Genomic DNA, 17,935 nt, shown 5'->3' with positions numbered 1-17,935 from the left:
TGCTGAGGATCGAACCCAGTGCCCCGCGCATGCCAGGCGAGCGCATTACCACTTGAGCCACATCCCCAGCCCTGTTACAATTTTTAAAGGGTGTTTTCTGTTTTGTTTTTGGTGCTGTGGCTGGAACCCTTGGCCTCACACATGCTAAGCACCTTCTGAGCTACACCTCCTACCCTAAAAGAGGGCTTTTCAAATATGAACTGCCTCCATATTATCTCTCCTGTATACCTTTTTCTGAAGTTAGTTCCTTTCCAGCCCTGGGAGAAATGCTTTCACTTCTTTTATCAAGGATGGAGAGGTGGAAAGGTAACAGAATACAACAGTCACTAATATGGCATTATGTAAAAACGTGGATGTGTAACTGATGTGATTCTGCAATTTGTATTTGGGGTAAAAATGGGAGTTCATAACCCACGTGAATCAAATGTATGAAAGATGATATGTCATGAGCTTTGTAATGTTTTGAACAACCAATAAAAAAAAAAAAGGATGGAGAGGTGACCTCATTGCATTCTGGTTCCCTCATGTTTTCACTAGGGTCCTGCTTTTCCGAAACTATTGGGCACAGGGTGAGACTGGGGATACCTTTACCTACAGGAAGGACCAAGAAAGGGTGGAGAAAGAACTAAACCATTATGGAGGTAGCTGAAGGCCAGCCTCCCAGACACTTCCATTCCCTCACCTCTGATGTTGTCCTAAACTTAGTCTAAGATGCAGGTGGTGTTTATTCTGTAGTGTAAAAAAAAAATTAAAGGCCTAATACTTGAGCATATCTCCATATAAATTTGTTTTGGTCTTTGTGTGACTGTATCATTGAGGATCATGGTTTGCAGCCCAAATCCCAGGGACATTAATTGGGTCTTCAAAAAAAAAAGATAAGCAACTTTTGAAAGTTCAAAAGAACCTAAAGTATCTGAGGTAAAAGAGCATTTTTTGAAATTTGAAATGTAACTTGCCCTCAGTTCTTTGTTATCTTTTTAAATCGTTGCCTGTTTGGAGGTTGGGAGTTTGACTTCTCAGACAACTAACAATGTGTCTCATATTCATCTGTTTTGTTGGATATATTCTCAGCAGTTAAGAGCTCAGCAATTTGTATCTTAAGCGTAAGTGAAAATAACTGGCCAGTTCCCAGAGTTCCTTCTTTCTCCCTGTATGCATGCCAATTTGAGAGGAGATTGGTAACATTTAGGAAAAATTCTTGGAATTTGTCATTGCTGAAGCTACTATTAGAAATTACCAGAGACTGGGCAGCTTAAACACCAGACATTTCTCACAGTTCCAGGAGTCTAAGATGGTCGTACCAACATGGGCAGGTTCTGGTGAGGACCCTTGTCCAATTTTCCTCGAAGGGCAGGGTAGGGTGGTGGTGGTGGAAAGCTCTAGCCCCTTCTTCCTCTTAAAAGGACTCTAATCCCATTGGGGGCAATTCTCGCTCATGACCTTATCGAATTACCTCACAAAAGCCCCAGCTCAGTCATGGAAGTCGGCGCGTTCGCCTGTGTATAGTCTAGTCTATTAGAAGAGGCCTTTCTTAACAATTGCTCATGAAAGGAGATGACTTCTGCAAAGCTTAGTAACAAAAACAACACAGAGGAATCAATTTCAGGGAACATCAATAGAGAAGGGAATGGTTCCAAACAACGTGATGTCATTAGCTGTCCCTTAACATTAGAGGGGTCATGCAGTACAGCAGTTAAGAGCTCAGCATCTGGAGTAAGTTCCACTTCACCATTTACTTAATGTGTGACCTTGGACTTCCCCAGAGTTCAGTGTATGGATCCATAAGATGGGGATAACAGCGTGGCTTTCCACAGATGGTTAAGAGGTACAGAGATGTAGGTACAATGGCTGGTGTACCCCAAGGGCTGGTACAAGGGGAAAAAAAAGACTTCAAAATCCAGACTAAGACAGTAACCAGAATGGAATAAAATAGTCATTCTCTGAAGGATAAATGATGTGGGAAAGAGAGAATGTCGTTGGCTTCCATTTTTTCTATGTAATAAACCACCCCAAAAGTAGTGCTTAAAAGAACATCAATCATTGATTTTGGTATGGATCTTCAACTTGGGCCTGGTTTAACAGGGAAGGCTCCCTCTGCTACCCACAAAGTCAGCAGCTCTTCTGGAGGCTGAAAGATACACTGCCAAGATGTCCACACAGCTGCTGGCTGTTATCTGGGAGCTCAGATGGTGACCTGAGGGCCGGGAGCCTTGGTTCTCACTTTGTAGGTCTCTCAGAGGCCACTTGAGCTGCCTTCCTTGGGGATCAGAGTGGGAATCCCAAGAGAAGAGGAGGGTACCAGTTTCTTAGGCCTTGACCTTAAGAAACAGGTACAGCTAGGTTCAGTGACTCACACCTGTAATCCCAGTGACTTGTGGAGGCTGAGCCAGAAGGATCATGAGCTTAAGGCCAGTCTCAGCAACTTAGCGAGACTCTGTCTTAAATTTAAAAGGGCTGAGTGTAACTTGGTGGCAGAGAACCCCAGGGTTAAATCCCAGCACTGTGAACGGAAAGAAGGAAGGATGAAGGAAGGACAGGAGGAAGGGAGGCAGGGGAGGGAGGGAGGGAAGGAAAGAAGGGCACAGTGTCATTTCCACGGTGCTCTCTTGGTTAAGTAGCAATGGAGCCCAGAGTCAAAGGAAGGAGGCTTGGACTCTACCTCTCAGTGAGAGAATGTCAGAGTTTGTAAACTTGTTGAAAACTATCACAGTGTGGGACCCCACAACTTGCCCAGACTCTGGGTTGTTTCAGTAGCCTTTGGTATATTCGGAAGGAAAAAGATGATACCCAGACACATCACCTTGGTCCACTTCCTTTGCTCTGTGAATGATTTCCTCATCAATGAGCAGTTGAAAAAGGAAAAGTCCTACTAAGTTGACTTAACCCCAAAATGACATCACTGGGCATCTTAGCTACAGGCTTCCCTTGGCAAGGGTCTCATCAGGTGCTTTGCTATGGTCTGTGTTATTTCTCACCTTTTATCTGTATCCCTGTGTCAAGGATTCCCTTTACCTTGATGGCCTTTCCTTCAAAACCTACACATAGTAACTAATGGTGAACGTATTTCAGCTCCTGAGTCCAGCCATCTTGGAAATGGCTAGCATTCATGGTGCTTTTTGTCCCTAACCCTTCCTTCTCCAGAAAAGGAGCCAAATGCTAGGATGGTAAGGTGGCCTGTTCACGGCACTCTCCAGAAAGCGAGAGTTTCGAAATGGGAAGTATAGTTGACTTTATGTTATCTCCAATAAGTTCACAGAGCGTTCATTCTCTCAGAAAGTCAGAAGGACAAGAAAGAAATTGGAATTGATTTTATTGCATTTACTTTGTGTAAGGCACATTTGCGCTGTCTTCTTGTAGGCATACACTTTGCACATGATCATAATTTAAAAGTTTAGTATTTAAAAGGTTTGAGCTGGATTTTTTTCAAAGATAAGGGATAATTCTTTAAAAGTAGTTAATGAGCTTTATACCCAGCCCTAATATAATTGATAAAATATTTAAGTAAAGAAGTAACAGGGATAAAAGTTGTGGTTACGTCCAAAAGCACTGACTTGCACTTGCTTTCACATTTTAATTCCTATAAGTTACAGAAGAACTCTAATGTAAGTTCCTATTTGCTTCTGAGGAACACTATGTATATTAGTGTTTATTGAAGATCATTTTTAATAGTATGTGATGAGGAGAATTCACTTTAGTATTTTTTATTTCCACCCAGTTCCTAGTGAGATTCTGTTTCTTCATATATGAGAAACTTCAAAATAAACTAAATTCTGTGTTACCTAAACCTCCTGTTGATCTAAATTCATCTAGACTGCCCTTTATTTATGGTGAGGGGCCATCCTCACTAATCTGACATCCATGATAGGAACATCAGCGATGAGAGCAACACCCAGCGATCCCATTGAAATTTGGAATTAGGATGCTTTGCCCCACTAGGTCTCCTTCTGAACCATGGCACTGGGAATTCTGTGCCCTTAAGGAGTTGTTTATTTTTCCAGACTGGTTAATGCATCAGAAACTTGGCTTCATGTAATCATCATGAAACCAAAAACCTTGACACTTTTTTTCTATAGGAATTATCAGAGTTGTGAAGTTAATTGAAAACAGTATTTGTGACCAGTGGGAAAAGTCCCAAAAGGGTTTTTTGATTTGTTTTAGTTCAGAGAAATGCAACCATGTAGCTTTTAGAAGAAAATTTCTGAACATCAACTGCTCCTGACAGAGCCTTGGGGATGCCACCTGCACGCAGCTCTGCGGGTCCCCATCCTTGTCTTTGAAATATGATATTAATGTACCCCAAGAGAAAGATTCAATAAAGTTCAGTAATGAATAAAATACTCTTTATTTTATTGGTGTTATTTATTTATTTGTTCTATTTTATGGCTTTGAGGATGGAACCCAGGGCCTCACCATACCAGGCAAGCACTCAGTCACTGATCAACATCCCCAGCCCAATACTTCCTTTTACATTTGAAATATTTCACAGATTTTTAAAAGGCAATGAATTTCAAAGCCAAAGAAAAATGCTTTGGGCATAGTTTTTAAAACCACATTTGCAATCCCCAAATTTCAGAAAGGGGTGATTTCACTTTGCTCCAACAAATATTTGCTGGGTGCTGTGTGGGATTCTGGGAAAGTGCTCAGGTTACTGTAGAGACCCGAGTGGAGTCAGACTCTGCCTTCACAGGACGCAGTCTCCAGGGAAGACAGGTCCGGGCAGGTGAGGAAGCAAGCTGTAATCGTGAAGCCCATGGGCAGATAAGGTCGGGCGGTTACCTACCAAGAAGGCAGGTGCCAGCTGGCCCACCAACATTGCTTGGACTATATTGCAACAGTGGTCTCCCAGGAGCACAAAGGGGAGAAGTGAGGGGATGGCCAGGGGGCAGGAGGCCACCATCTGACAGGTGACAAGGTAGGGACCAGCCGTGAGGCAGGAAGGTCATGAAGAGCCCTGAGGCCCAGGAGGTACGGGGCAGAGAGAGATGAACAGAGTTGAGGATACAGAAGCCCAGTGGTGGCTGGAGGAAAAGGGAATAGGTGAAAGAAAAACGGGGATTAGAAAGAAAGGACTTCACTGCCTGCTGTTAAAAGGGGACCAGATAATCTGCCCCAAGGGCTGCGTGGACACCAAGTGGCCATGGGAGAGCTCGGTTGCCCCTCACACATCCTGCAAACTGCAGCCGACTTGGGCTTGCCCTGTGGAAGGGGCACAGAATGTGAAACACAGGGATCTCTAAGAAAGGCCACCTCTGCCACAGCTCCTGTGGTGCTGTAAGTGACAGGCCCAAGCTTGCTTGGGAATCTCATGTCTTGGGGTGACAGAGCACTCCTGGGCGCACACACCCTCTCTGGGCCCTCTCAAGGCTGCTGGACTGCTGACCAAATAGAGCCTGTTCAGGGTTCATTCAAGCGCATCCCAAAGCATGGCTTCTTCAGCACTATAGGGTTCAGCCCTGCAAAGGCCCAGGGCCTCCCTGGCTTTCTGTTAGTCCTGTCTGTTCCCGAAGTTTCCTGAGCCTAGTTACTCGGTCGAAACTTCCTCTTCCCCACCACCAAGTCTCTAGGAAAAACCCAACAGCACCCCAGGCAGCAAAGACAGTGGTCTTGGGAGTCTGAATGCCAAGGATGAAGACCTGCCTCACATGCCACTAACAGCCATGCTGCTTTGTCTGGAACTCTTGGTCTGTCTTGTGCCTCAGTTTCCTCTTGGAAGAGGGGATAATCTCATGGCAGTCCATGTGGGTGATGCCCAGGACCGCTCCTGGCGCACAGACGTGCTAGATCAGTGTTGGCTGTTGCCATTGTTGGTGTTTATCATGCGACTTCAGTCTCTATTCCTGGCTACCAAAAGAGCTAGAAAATAATGTTCAATATTCTTTCTTTCCCCCACACCCCCCTCTTTTTTTTTTTTTTTTTTGCAGCAAAACCTATGTTATCCCTTTACAGTGCAGCTGCCCTGTGGATTTTGAGTTCCACATCACTTTGACTCAGTCTCATCGAGCCTTTTCTATTGAGCCAACGTCAGGTAAGGACAGTCAGGATTTCAAGCTTCTAATTTCTTTAAAATTTTCAGATCCAAGTCAGGATTGGGAAAGTAGGTCTCCAAGAAAAATAGAATATACCACATTTGAATATTTAATCATATTTTTTTAACGTGTAACAAATTTTATACATCTAACATAATGTAAATTGAAATTGGACACTTGAGAATAAGGACACTTTGGGATAATTTGTATCATTCAGATAATTTGTAATAATGTCCAGGTGAGTTTCTTCTAAGTTCAAAACTTGAAATCAGAAATTAATCGAGTGTAATTCCACTTTTGGCTCTTGGTACATCATTGGGTTTTTATTCACCTTTAAATTCATTTTTAAATAAATTGACAATATTATGGGGTGTGGTGGTGCACGTCTGTAATCCCAACAACTGGGGAGAATAGGCAGGAGGATTGCAAATTCAAACTTAGTGAGACCCTGTTTCAAAATTTAAAAAAAAAAATTGTTTAAAGGACTGGGAATGTAGCTCGGTGGTTAAGCAACCCTGGGTTCAATCCCTGGTACCTAAATAAATAAATAAGTGGCAATATTATTCTTTCCCAAGATTTCAGAATCTTAATAAAGGGTCTAATGCATTTGTCTCATGTGTGATATGAATGATCTGTCTTTATGTTCCCCAAAGGACATAAATCCCTACCCTTTGAAAGTGGCATCTCTTACATTTGAAAGTAAGATTTTACCAGAAATGATTTCTGCTTCCCAGTTTCTGTCTCTTGATATTTAGGTTTGGGATTTAAGTATTTGTTCACAGTGGTGTTCTATAAGTGCCAAAATAGTTCATTTTTTTAAGTCTATATATTCACTGTTCATACCTCTTTCATCATTACAAGTGCATATTTTGTCTAATATGTAAGTGTTTAAGGCAGAAATTTTGTATTAATTCTAAATCATGACATGCATATAGATTCTTTTTATTTCCCTTTTTTTCCCCCTGTACTGGGCATTAAACCCAAACCTCACACAATGTTGATTATTTTCTATAGAACTAGGAATCATTTTGAAATTTTTAAATATACTTACATTGCAAAAAACAGGACTTGATTTTCTGAAGTACCATATTTAATAGTGAGAACAATTAGGGATATCTGATATGTTAGATGCAAATGAGCTCCCTAACTTCTGAAGAGCGTAGGTAATTAATTTTTAACCACATCCTTAAGAAAGAAGGAAAAGCTGGACCAGCAGGTAACCACTCTGTGCACAGATCCTAAGAAGCTCTGTCACATTGGTAGCAAAGCTCTGTCACTCAGCCCTCAAAATATCCTTGCTGGTGGCCATGGTGACACACAGCGTGACTTGCATAGTTTCATAATTGCTCTGATGTACTAATTGTCAGCCACATGTCAGGCACTGGGCAAGCACATCACATTCATTGTGTGGCTTCATCCTACAGTCCTTCTTACAACTGAGGACAGTCATCACCTCCCTACTGCTAAGGACAGTGAGACTCAGGGAGGCCAGATGACTTGCCCAGGGTGATAGGGTCTGTCTGATTCCAGACTTGAACTCATGACAATTACACTAAGTTGGAAGAGTCATGACACCAAGATGCCTTGAATTGGAAGAGGAAGACAAATAGAATCATGTCATGAAGAGTTTAGGGAAATTCTATTTTGCAAAAGAAATGTTGAATAAATTAACAATCGATCTCAATCAAGCCTGTATCTTCCTCTTGCCTTCAGGGCCCCTGCGAATCTCCTGTGTGCTGTGTGTGTTGTTAGCAGCCAGAAGGTTATGTGCTTGACAGAAAATGATTGTTGGCTTGGCTGAATTTCCCCAGCATCGTCTACCCAGATCCCTCCTTCTCAGCTTCCCACTCAGCACAGGCAGAGCCCCAGACTGCCCCGGGCTTGCTCCTAATGTCTGTATTTGGGATATTTGATGTATAGGATGAAGAGGAAACTTGTAGATTCCAAAAATCTTTAGTTACCACCCATTTCTAGTTCCAATAAAAAAGCTTGCCAGAGGAAGAAGGAAATTAAAGTTTAAAAGCAGTACTGGGGATTATTAGCTGCCCAAGTGTCTGTAGCCTGTGACACTTCATCCCCTGAACCTGAGCAGGAGTTGATTCTTCCAGGGAAATTCAGACATGAATGTGTACCCCAAAGCTGCAGGGCTTATCTTTTACCTCCTCACAGTTAATCTCTAGGACTAACTTTTTTTTTTTACATTGATGGACCTTTATTTTATTCATAATATGTGGTGCTGAGAATCGAACCCAGTACCTGACGCATGTTAGGAAGTGCTGTACCACTGAACCCCAGCCCCAGCCCCAGCTAAGCTTAACTTTTAAAATGGGGCATTCTAGAGTCAGCCCTGGCCTTGCACTTTTTTTATTTTGTTTTTGTTTGTTTGTTTGGTACAGGGAATTGAACCCAGAGGGTTAAGTTGAGCTACATCCCCGGCCTTTTTTTTATATATTTTATTTAGAGACAGGGCCTCACTGAGTTGCTGAGGCTGGCTTTGAACTCATGATCCTCCTGCCTCAGCCTCCGATTATAGGCATGCTCTGTGGCACACCGGCTGGCCTTGCACTTTTGTGAAAAAAAGGAAAGATCTGAGCTTTGAGAAACTCACCTGGTGGCTTGACCTCGGGAAGCAATTGCCTCTTCCTTTTTAAGAACTCAAATAGCTTAAGTATAAAATTTGCAAAGAAATATTTCCTCTTTCTGATGTTTTAATGATTTTTTTAAATTTTCAGTCCTGGAGATTAAATTCAGGGGCACTTTACAAAACTAATATATATCCCCAATCCTTTTTACTTTTTATTTTGAGATAGATTCTCACTAAGTTACTGAGGTTAACCTTGAACTTGACATCCTCCTGCCTTGGCCTCCCAAATTGCTGGGATTACAGGTGTATACTATCACACCTGGCCTTTTTAATGATAATTTAACCTACAATAAATTATTACTCATTTTACATCATATAAATGCTGTGAGGGAGATGTTTACAGAATGTACACTACATACCAAGCATTATCTCACACACTGTATTTTAACAGATGAGAAAACAGCCTCAGATAAGATGTCCAAGCCAATCACAGAGCTAAACAAGGGGGTGAAGCAGGTTCTAAGTGGCCTCTGGGACTATCTTCTTGCCCCCATACCTCAGGCAGTAAAGGTGGTCTATGGTTCACAGAACCGAGAGCCAGAAAGTAGCTTCCCACCCACAAAGACCTCCCTCTGTAATCCAGTGAATCAAAGGCATTGCTGTCAACACCTGTTCATGGATGATTTTTAAATGACATAGCTATTCATTTCCCAAATGAGGCTTAGAGAGATGAAATAGTTTATGCCAAATCTCATAGTTAATGGGACTGTAAATCCTACAACGTTAAAACCAATTCTTAATAACCCTTCCTAACACTTCTAGTGTGTGGGTTGGAAGACCCTGTGACAATTCAGGAAGAATAGTCTGTAAGATGTTCCGAGAGAAAACTTCTTAAAATTTTTACAATATTGATGATGTCACTTATGTGTGAAATCTCAAAAAGTTGACCTCATAGAAGTAGAGTGTAGAACAGTGGTTAATAGAGACTGGAGGAGAAAGGGGGATGGTCAACAGGAGCAGAGTCACAGGTAAGGGGATACATTCTGGTGTCCTGTTGCACCTTAGGGGAACTATGGTCGACCATAATGTATTGTGTACTTCAAAATAGCTACAAGAGAGGATTTTGAAATGATAATTGTTTGAGGTGAGGGATCCTCTGATTACCTGCATGTATCAAAACATTCCATTTGTATGATTATTATGTGTCAATTAAAAATAAAATGAAACCTTAAAATTATAACATGGTAAAAACATATAAGAAAGAAGAGATTTTTACAAATCATCCCCTTATTTGGCCTTACTGTCCTAAAAAGAACGATGTGTTTTTGTTTTTCTGCCTCCTTTTAATAACTGCCCATATTTATGCATGTGTTCTATATAATTGTAATCTAGGCAAAGACACAGTGGTATTGCCTGGTGGTGAATTCATTTATCACTGTGGCATTTTTCAGGGTTAGTACATATTCATCCTGATATTCATGGTATCAATCAGTTAGGGTTTTCTTGGACTTTAGTTTATTTCCGGGTTTTGTCCTCACCTCCCTGTCTCTGACCACTGTCCTCCCAACATTATCCTTGGTTATGTTGAGGGTAGCAATCTTTAATCAACCCCAGGTGAGATTGGACTGGATGGATAAACTAGTGGTTTGGCATTTTAAAATGAAGTCACATTTTGGGGTCATTTTTCTCACTTTCAAAACATGATATTTTTCTCCTTTATCCCACCATTAGTTTTTGCCGAGCAGGAAGCTGTGATTACTTGGCACACCTTTTAACATTTGACAGTCAGCTGCCACCGTGTTCTGGTAACAGAGCTGGTGTTCCTGCTAATGGAAAAAGTGGTTGACTTTGGTTGCCTAGACTACATCTCCGTAGTGTGCTTTGTGTTTTAGGTCCAGGCTGGGAGCACTTAAAAATAAATCAGCCTGGGCAAGGCAAACATTAATTCCTGATCCAGAGCTTCTTCTTCCTTTTTTTTTTTTTTTTTTTTTTGGTTAATCAATGAGCTAGAGCAGAAGCAACAGAATGTTCTTGGTTTAAAGCCCCCGTGAATTGTGAGTCACCTGTAGTCTCTGACCGAATGGCTGGTCAAGGTGCTGAAGTTCCACACATCATGAAGAACCAGGGATTCTGCTCTGCTAGTCTTCAACTGGCTGACAGACCCCAGTTAGTCTACTGGATCATTCTGCTCTGTCCAGGGCTCAAGGGTCATTAGTGGGTGTTGTTTAACAAATTTGCCATCAGTGCTTGAGGAATTGACCAATACCTGTTTCTGAAGCCCTTTTACCTATTTTTGATTTCTTGCAAGGGACTAAGGAAGACAAAAGGGTATGGAGGCTGGTGTCCACCTTTGGGGCTCATGCATTTATGCTGGGAGTAAAAAGTCTGCAAGGTAACAGGTCCAGCAGTACAGGAGTTCCATGGGGTGCAGATGGAGGCTTAGGGTAGTGAAGCTTGGTGGCTGGAGAGGCAGGAGGGGCTTCCTGGGACGTGTAGGTGGAGGGAGGCTTTTGAGTTTGCTTCATTCACTCATTCAGCAAGAATTTCTTGAGTACCTCGCAGGTGCCTGCTTTCCTAAAATTGACATGCTAGTCTAGGGGAAGACAGACTAGCAACGAGATGATTCTGGGAAGTAGGAGAAACAGCTCAACACTCAGTAGAAAGCTGGTACAGAGACCCCACGGCAGCAGAAGCCAGAGTTGGGGGATTGGAGCCAAGGTCCTGTCCCCTGGGCTCTGCTCCACATCTCCTCACCAGGGCCTTTCTGTCCCACACCCCACTTTATCGATTTTTGTTGTTGGTGGTGGTATTTGTGACTTGACTTTGTACTTTACATCCATTTCTTTTTGTTTTCTGTCCCCAACCAGAAGGTAAACGCCACAAGACTTGGGACTTCGTTTTGTTTATTGCTGCATTCGAGTCCCTGAGACAGTAGCAGGCACACAGTGTGTATTCTCACTTATGCAGCCTGAATGGCTGCATGAATGGCCCACAGAGAGAAGGGAGAGAGTGGTACAAGATCCAGAGGAGGGTGAGGGCAGAGGAGGTCGAAAGCCTGGTGAGCCTCTGCAGGGATAATGGAAAGACCAGAAGGTCTCATCTAGGAAGCAAACCAAGGAGCCCTCAGTGGAGGTCAGAGAGCATTAGCCCTCACTGCACAAGTCCTTGGGTCTTCCCTTCTGTTTTCCTTCCCACATTGTTGAAATTTGCTGTTTCAAGCCCCCTTGGTACCAGAGATAGGAAGGAAGAATAGGCATTGATTTTGGAAGGAATAGCAGTCCATTCTCAAGATCTGAAGGGAGAGGGCTGGGGGCATGGCTCAGCGGTAGAGTGCTTGCCTAGCATTTGCAAGGTCCTAGTTTTGATCCCAGCATCACCAAAAAATAATAAAAAAAAAAAAGATCTGAAAGGAGAGAATCAAATTACACACAAACCTAAGGAGCTGCGTTGTCTGAACACAAACTTTTATGTGTGTTTCTAGCTTTTCCTTGTTACTTGCAACATTAACTTTGACTTCTGGTAAATTTCCCTGAAGATTAGATTTCTGGGAATTCGTGTTTGAATCACTAATGCAGATTGATATGTATATATTTACATAACTGACAGAATCAAATAATAATTATAAAGGATTAATGTAGCAATTGGTAAATAAGATCCATGTAAACACACAGAAGTTGGATTCATGGGTGTTTAATGAAAACATTATACAAAGATTATAGAAATACTCGTGCTTATCCCGGGAAGAATGTGTTCGTGCATGCGTCCACCTCTTTGCGCTTGATTATCAACACATCTTCTCCTTTCTTTGCTCTCAGGAATAATTCCAGCTAATGGCAAGATGGATGTGACTATTACCTTCACACCCTCTGAGTACGGGACTGCACAAATAAAGATGCAGTTGTGGATTTCGCAGTTCAACTCCCAGCCTTACGAATGCGTCTTCACCGGAACATGCTATCCCAACATGGCCTTACCGTAGGGCTGCTTTGGAATGTTTTTGTTTATTCTTAACACTTTTCCAAAATTCCAAGTCCTTCTTCCTTTTATTCTGTCTTTTTTTTTTTTCCTTGTATCAGGACACCATCAAAAACTTATGTTAGGGGCTGGGGTGTAGTTTAGGGGTAGAGCGCTTGCCTCGCAGGCACAGAGCCCTGAGTTCAAGCCCCAGCACCACAAAAATAAATGAATGAACAAAAACTTATTTTAAATGATGGGCCTACATAAAATACACCTTAAAACATAATGTTGATGCATAGAATATCTCTACTGGTAGCAGAGTTGCTTCTGCTGAGAGGAAAAGAAATGACTGAGAAATTGTAATGCAAAAAAAAATATTAACGTAATGCACTCCTCTATTGTGATGTATGTAAGAAATAATTAGAGAGAGAGAGAGAGAGAGAGAGAGAGAGAGAGAGAAGGGGACTTGTGAGGAATGCTTCTTCGGTTTCTGTTCTTTGCTATTTGAGTTTTTGATATGCCAAGAACTCACTGCACCCCCGGCCCAGGTATGCTCTTAAATACAGGAGAGCATTGTCTGACGAGGCACTCTCCAAATGTAGGCATATACACTATTTCTGAATAATTCTGCTTTGCTTGCCCAGCCAGGGTTTACTGTCTTTTTTAGTGCACTGCTTATGTTTTCAAGGAGTGTGACTCAAGCCCTGTATGTCTTTCCAAACTGCAAATAGTACTGTAACATAAATTCCACCACAACGAGAAAAAAGTTATGACAGTAGTGTTCTCTAAAATCTTTCTAGATTGCTTCCTTTGTTTCAGTATGGGATGTGATGATTGAGTCACTCATGTCCTCAGTTTGGCACTGTCAAATTCAGTTTATAACTCTGGTACATCATGTTCTTAGACTCTTTCATTTCCATCACCAACGCTAGCAATTAGGGTTCTTTAGGAGATGGTTTTCTTGACACCCCCAAAAGGTTCCCAGTATTTACAGCATGGATGATGTTAAAGCTATGTGGAGATGAGGATACTGAGCCATGGCTCACTCTCCAGCTAAGCCCTGATCCTTGCACACGGGAGTGTGTCAGTCAACGTGTATCTCACCAACGGACAGGTGCTCCCATGCTGTGGTCCTTAAGGATACTCTTGCCTAGGGGGCTGTTGAATTTGAGATGGCTAGCACCATTTCATATAATGCCACCAGACCTATTCAGTAGGTGCACATTGACTATGAGCATGTTAATGTATTCTCACCTAATTCCTGAAATGTCATTGGAAACTAAGTGTTCATCCTGGAAAACAAGGGTACACACATTTTACTTAAAGAAATAGCATTTCTGACTATAATATCACACAATAAATCATCCAAATAGATTCTGCAGGTTACTGTCTGCATTGGCTCTACCTGTATGTCAAAAGGCCGTTTTTAGTTACAGGAAAGATCCCAAACATGAGTCTGAATCTCTTTTTTTGACAATCTTGCTACCAATAATGGGAATAATCTTCCTTTTACCAAGAAGATAAATCAAAGTACAATTTTTCTTATACCTTTATTTTATTTTTATGTGATGCTAAGGACGAACCCAGTACCCTGCATGTGCTAGGCAAGCACTCTAAAGCTGAGCCACAACCCCAGCCCCTCAAAGTATGATTTTTAAAATGTAATCAATTTAGCTGTTGAAAACCAACAGCCTAGAAATGAATTACACTAGACCATAAGAGCATTTTTCAGCATGTCATGTTTTTCCACTCATTATCTTCCTTAAGAATGCAAAAAAAAAAAAAAAAAAAAACATTCACGGGCTATTCTGATATATGTGCTAAGATGCTGACATTGCATTTAATTTAATTTAATAGACCACTGTTTGGGTACACAGATTTATTTTCAGTTTAGATATAATGATGGACTTCAAGTCATGATATTATCAAAAGGAATATAAAAATATTATTGAGTTATTGGCTTGTATACTAATTTAATATCTGTTTTCAACTATAGATTGGAAGAGTTTAAAAGATTAAATACTCTTTCTAAGAAAGTCAGCATTCCTGCAGAAAAAACAATGCCACATATAAATTTCCATCGACTACCAGCAAAGACAAGGCCTCCAAAACTGAAGGTAAAGGGGGCGTCCTCCCCGATGTGATGGAGGGAGAGTGATAGAGAAGCCAGAGACTAATTTTCCTGCCCATTCGGTCTCTCAGGAAATTAAGTACCAGAACCTGAAATTTCCAGTAGATCTATCAAATCCATTTGCTGTGGCAACTGTTTTAAATCAAGAACCAGGAAAAATGAAGATTAAAGAATTAAGAGAAGGTAACCAGTTGATCCACCATAAATCAGCCCCCGGGCCAAATAGGAAAGAATTATTTCATGTCACATTTATTATTTATGAACAACAAAACTCAGATCCCTGTTATGCTTCATCATTAGAAATTGTTTTGCTCCTGGCAAATGATTCTGATTTGATTACTGATCTAATCATTGTCTGCTCCTGCCTTCAGTTCTGGACCAAGGCACTGGGATTTCAAAAACAAGACAGATGAAGGAGGCACTCTTTGAACAGAAAGTCAGACAGATCGCTAAAGAAGAGATGGAAAATCACCTGAAGTGGTAAATATCGAGCAGTTATTTGTTTATATCAAAGCAGTAGCATGATTGTTTTTAGGGGATGGCCTTTTATACATGAGATATCATGAAATCATCTTTATGCCCTTTGGAGAATTTGATTAGTCTTTCCCCTCCACTGATCTTTCTCTTTCAGAATGAGTTTCCATTAGGAGAAATTAATGCTACCAAACCATGATGGTTCCCAAGCGTGGTCACAGCACAAAACCAGACTGAATTGTGGGAGAGGCCAGGACCTTCTCCCTGCCAGCCACTGCTACCAGCAACACCACCACATGCACACTCCGAGACAAATCTGGGGTGGCTTGGGCACCCCAAACCTCACCCCATCTCCACTTCCCTGACCATGAGCCCCTGTGCCCTGTGCTGTGTACCCCAGAGACCTGAACAGTCCAGCAGTTGTGGGGATCGGGGAGGGGTCCCTTATGAGACTCAGGCTGAGTGTTCTTGTTCTTCTGTGATCAAAATGAATTTTTAAAACCAGATCATACCTGGCATGTCCATGTGCACATGTCCAGATCCTGCTCAAGTAAATTTGTTTTGTTGTTTTTCAATTTTGGTGGGGACCTAGTTTTGCCACGTTGCCCAGGCTGGCCCTGAACTCCTGGGGCTAAAGGGATTCTTCAGCCTTAGCCTCTTTAAGTAATAACTTGAACTACAGGTGTGCGCCATCTCACCTGATTGAAAGAAAACTTTAGAAACTCTTGAATTGAGCCATAAAAGAGTCTCCTGGAAAGTGTACTTGACAGGCTGCCTAATCCACATCCTGCCTCCACACTTCCCACACAGGGAAGAACGGCACTGACCTAGAAGACTTCCAAAGCTGTCCACCATGGTGAGGCCCGATTTTCCCTTTCCAAGTAACTGAAGATTTTGTTTTTAAAAATGTTTTCCCTGTTATGAAAAGTAGATACACTGTCACTGTAGGAAATCTGGGAAAATGTCTGTGATAAAGAAAGAAGCCAAACAGAGTGGTGCACACCTGTAATTCCACCAACTGGGGAGGCTGAGGCAGGAGGATTCTGAGTTCAAAGCCAGCCTCAGCAACTTAGTGAGGTCCTAAGCAATTCAGTGAGACCCTGTCTCTAAATTAAAAAAAAAAAATACAAAGGGCTGGGGATGTGGCTCAATGATTAAATACCCCTGAGTTCAATCCCCAGTCAAAAAAAACTATAAAGAAGGAAAAAAATCATTAATGCCACCACTCAGCAGTGACCCCCCATTAATGCCGTGTCTTTTCTTCCTTCTATGCTGCTTTGTAACAAACTTGAAATCCCATTGTAAATCACCTCTAAATGCTGTGCAGTTCACTTAATGTTATTTTCCCAACATTTCATGTTGAAAGATTTTTACCTGCAAATAACCAATGACAATCTTGACCGTGGTTCATGAATTGTTAGAATTGTGCCACATTTGCACTCTGTACACACAGCACGCCTGCTAACATGCACACACAACTACAGGGGCTTTTTTTTGCTGGACCATTTGGAGGTTAAGTTGCAGACACTGGAAAGCTTCACCCCCAATACATTAGCATGTAACTCCCAAGAACAAGGATAGTCTCTGACATCACCATAGTCACGTCCGAGAAACTTAACACCCGTGGAATAGCAGGGTCAAGTAATCCATAGGCAAATTTACCCAGATGTTCTAATAATGGCCTCTATACCTGGGATATTTTCATTTTGGAGAGAGGGCATTCAGGGTCTTATCAAAGATCATACAATTTATATTTCATCTTTGTGACTCTTTAGGTTCTTTTAATTTAAACTGTTCTCCAGACACAGACACACACACTCGCTCACACACGCATGCACACCCACCACGTTTAAAATCATAGCTACTTATTTTTTGCCGGACATACTACATACTAGATTTTTTTTTATTGTGATGAATTCACATAATATAAAATTCTCCATTAAAGTGTATAGTGCAGAGATTTTCAATATATTCACAATGTTGTGTAACCTTCCTCACTACCTAAATCCAGAACTTTCTTATCACTCCAAAGAAGAAACCGCAAACCCATTAGCAGTCACTGCTCATTCTCTACTCCCCAGACCCCCTGGCAACCACTCATGTACTTTTTTATGGGGGCAGGGGGTGGTACAGCAAATTGAACTCAGGGGCATTCGACCACTGAGCCACATCCCCAGCCCTATTTTGTATTTTATTTAGGAAAGGGGTTCCACTGAGTTGCTCAGCACCTCACTTTTTGCTGAGGCTGGCTTTAACTTATGATCCTCCTGCCTCAGCCTCCCGAGCCACTGGGATTACTAGTGTGGGCCACTGTGCCTGGCTACTCATGTACTTTTATGTCTAGGAATTGCCTATTTTGGATGCTTCATATAAGTGAAATCATATAATCTGTGCTCTTTTGTGACTGGCTCCTATAACTGAACACTTTTTAAGGTTTGTCTATCATAGCATGTACTAGTACTCCATTCTTATTTATGATTGCATATCCTTTGCATTATAATAAATACATTATAATGAATATACATTCTATTAATCACATAACTGTGTGGATATATCACATTTTGTTTATCTACTTACCAGTTAATGAACACTTCATGGTTTCTACTTTTTGGCTATTATGAGTAACGCTGCTATGAGCATGTAGGTATATGTGAGTTTTTCGTGTGAACGTCTCTTTTCAATTCTCTTGGTTATATACCTAGCAGTGGAATTGCATGTCCACAGGGACTCTTCTTGAGGAGCCACCAAACTGTTTTCCAGAGT

The 17,935-nt window shown here is 41.7% G+C and overlaps 1 protein-coding gene across 1 annotated transcript in view; it reads left to right on the top strand.

Moving 5' to 3' along the window:
• Positions 1 to 17,935, top strand: part of Cfap221 (cilia and flagella associated protein 221) — a 103,411-nt gene that overhangs the window by 32,306 nt on the left and 53,170 nt on the right. The window contains exons 6-10 of the mRNA XM_027936879.2: positions 5,922 to 6,025; positions 12,426 to 12,585; positions 14,564 to 14,684; positions 14,770 to 14,881; positions 15,070 to 15,178. Of these exons, the coding sequence (XP_027792680.2) occupies positions 5,922 to 6,025; positions 12,426 to 12,585; positions 14,564 to 14,684; positions 14,770 to 14,881; positions 15,070 to 15,178 (606 nt within the window). The remainder of the gene's footprint in view (positions 1 to 5,921; positions 6,026 to 12,425; positions 12,586 to 14,563; positions 14,685 to 14,769; positions 14,882 to 15,069; positions 15,179 to 17,935) is intronic.

This window comes from Marmota flaviventris, chromosome 11 (assembly GCF_047511675.1).
Source record: "Marmota flaviventris isolate mMarFla1 chromosome 11, mMarFla1.hap1, whole genome shotgun sequence".
NCBI classification, from domain to species: domain Eukaryota; kingdom Metazoa; phylum Chordata; class Mammalia; order Rodentia; family Sciuridae; genus Marmota; species Marmota flaviventris.
The sequence above is the reverse complement of the archived record's forward strand: the minus strand, read 5'-3'. Positions and strand labels throughout refer to the sequence as shown.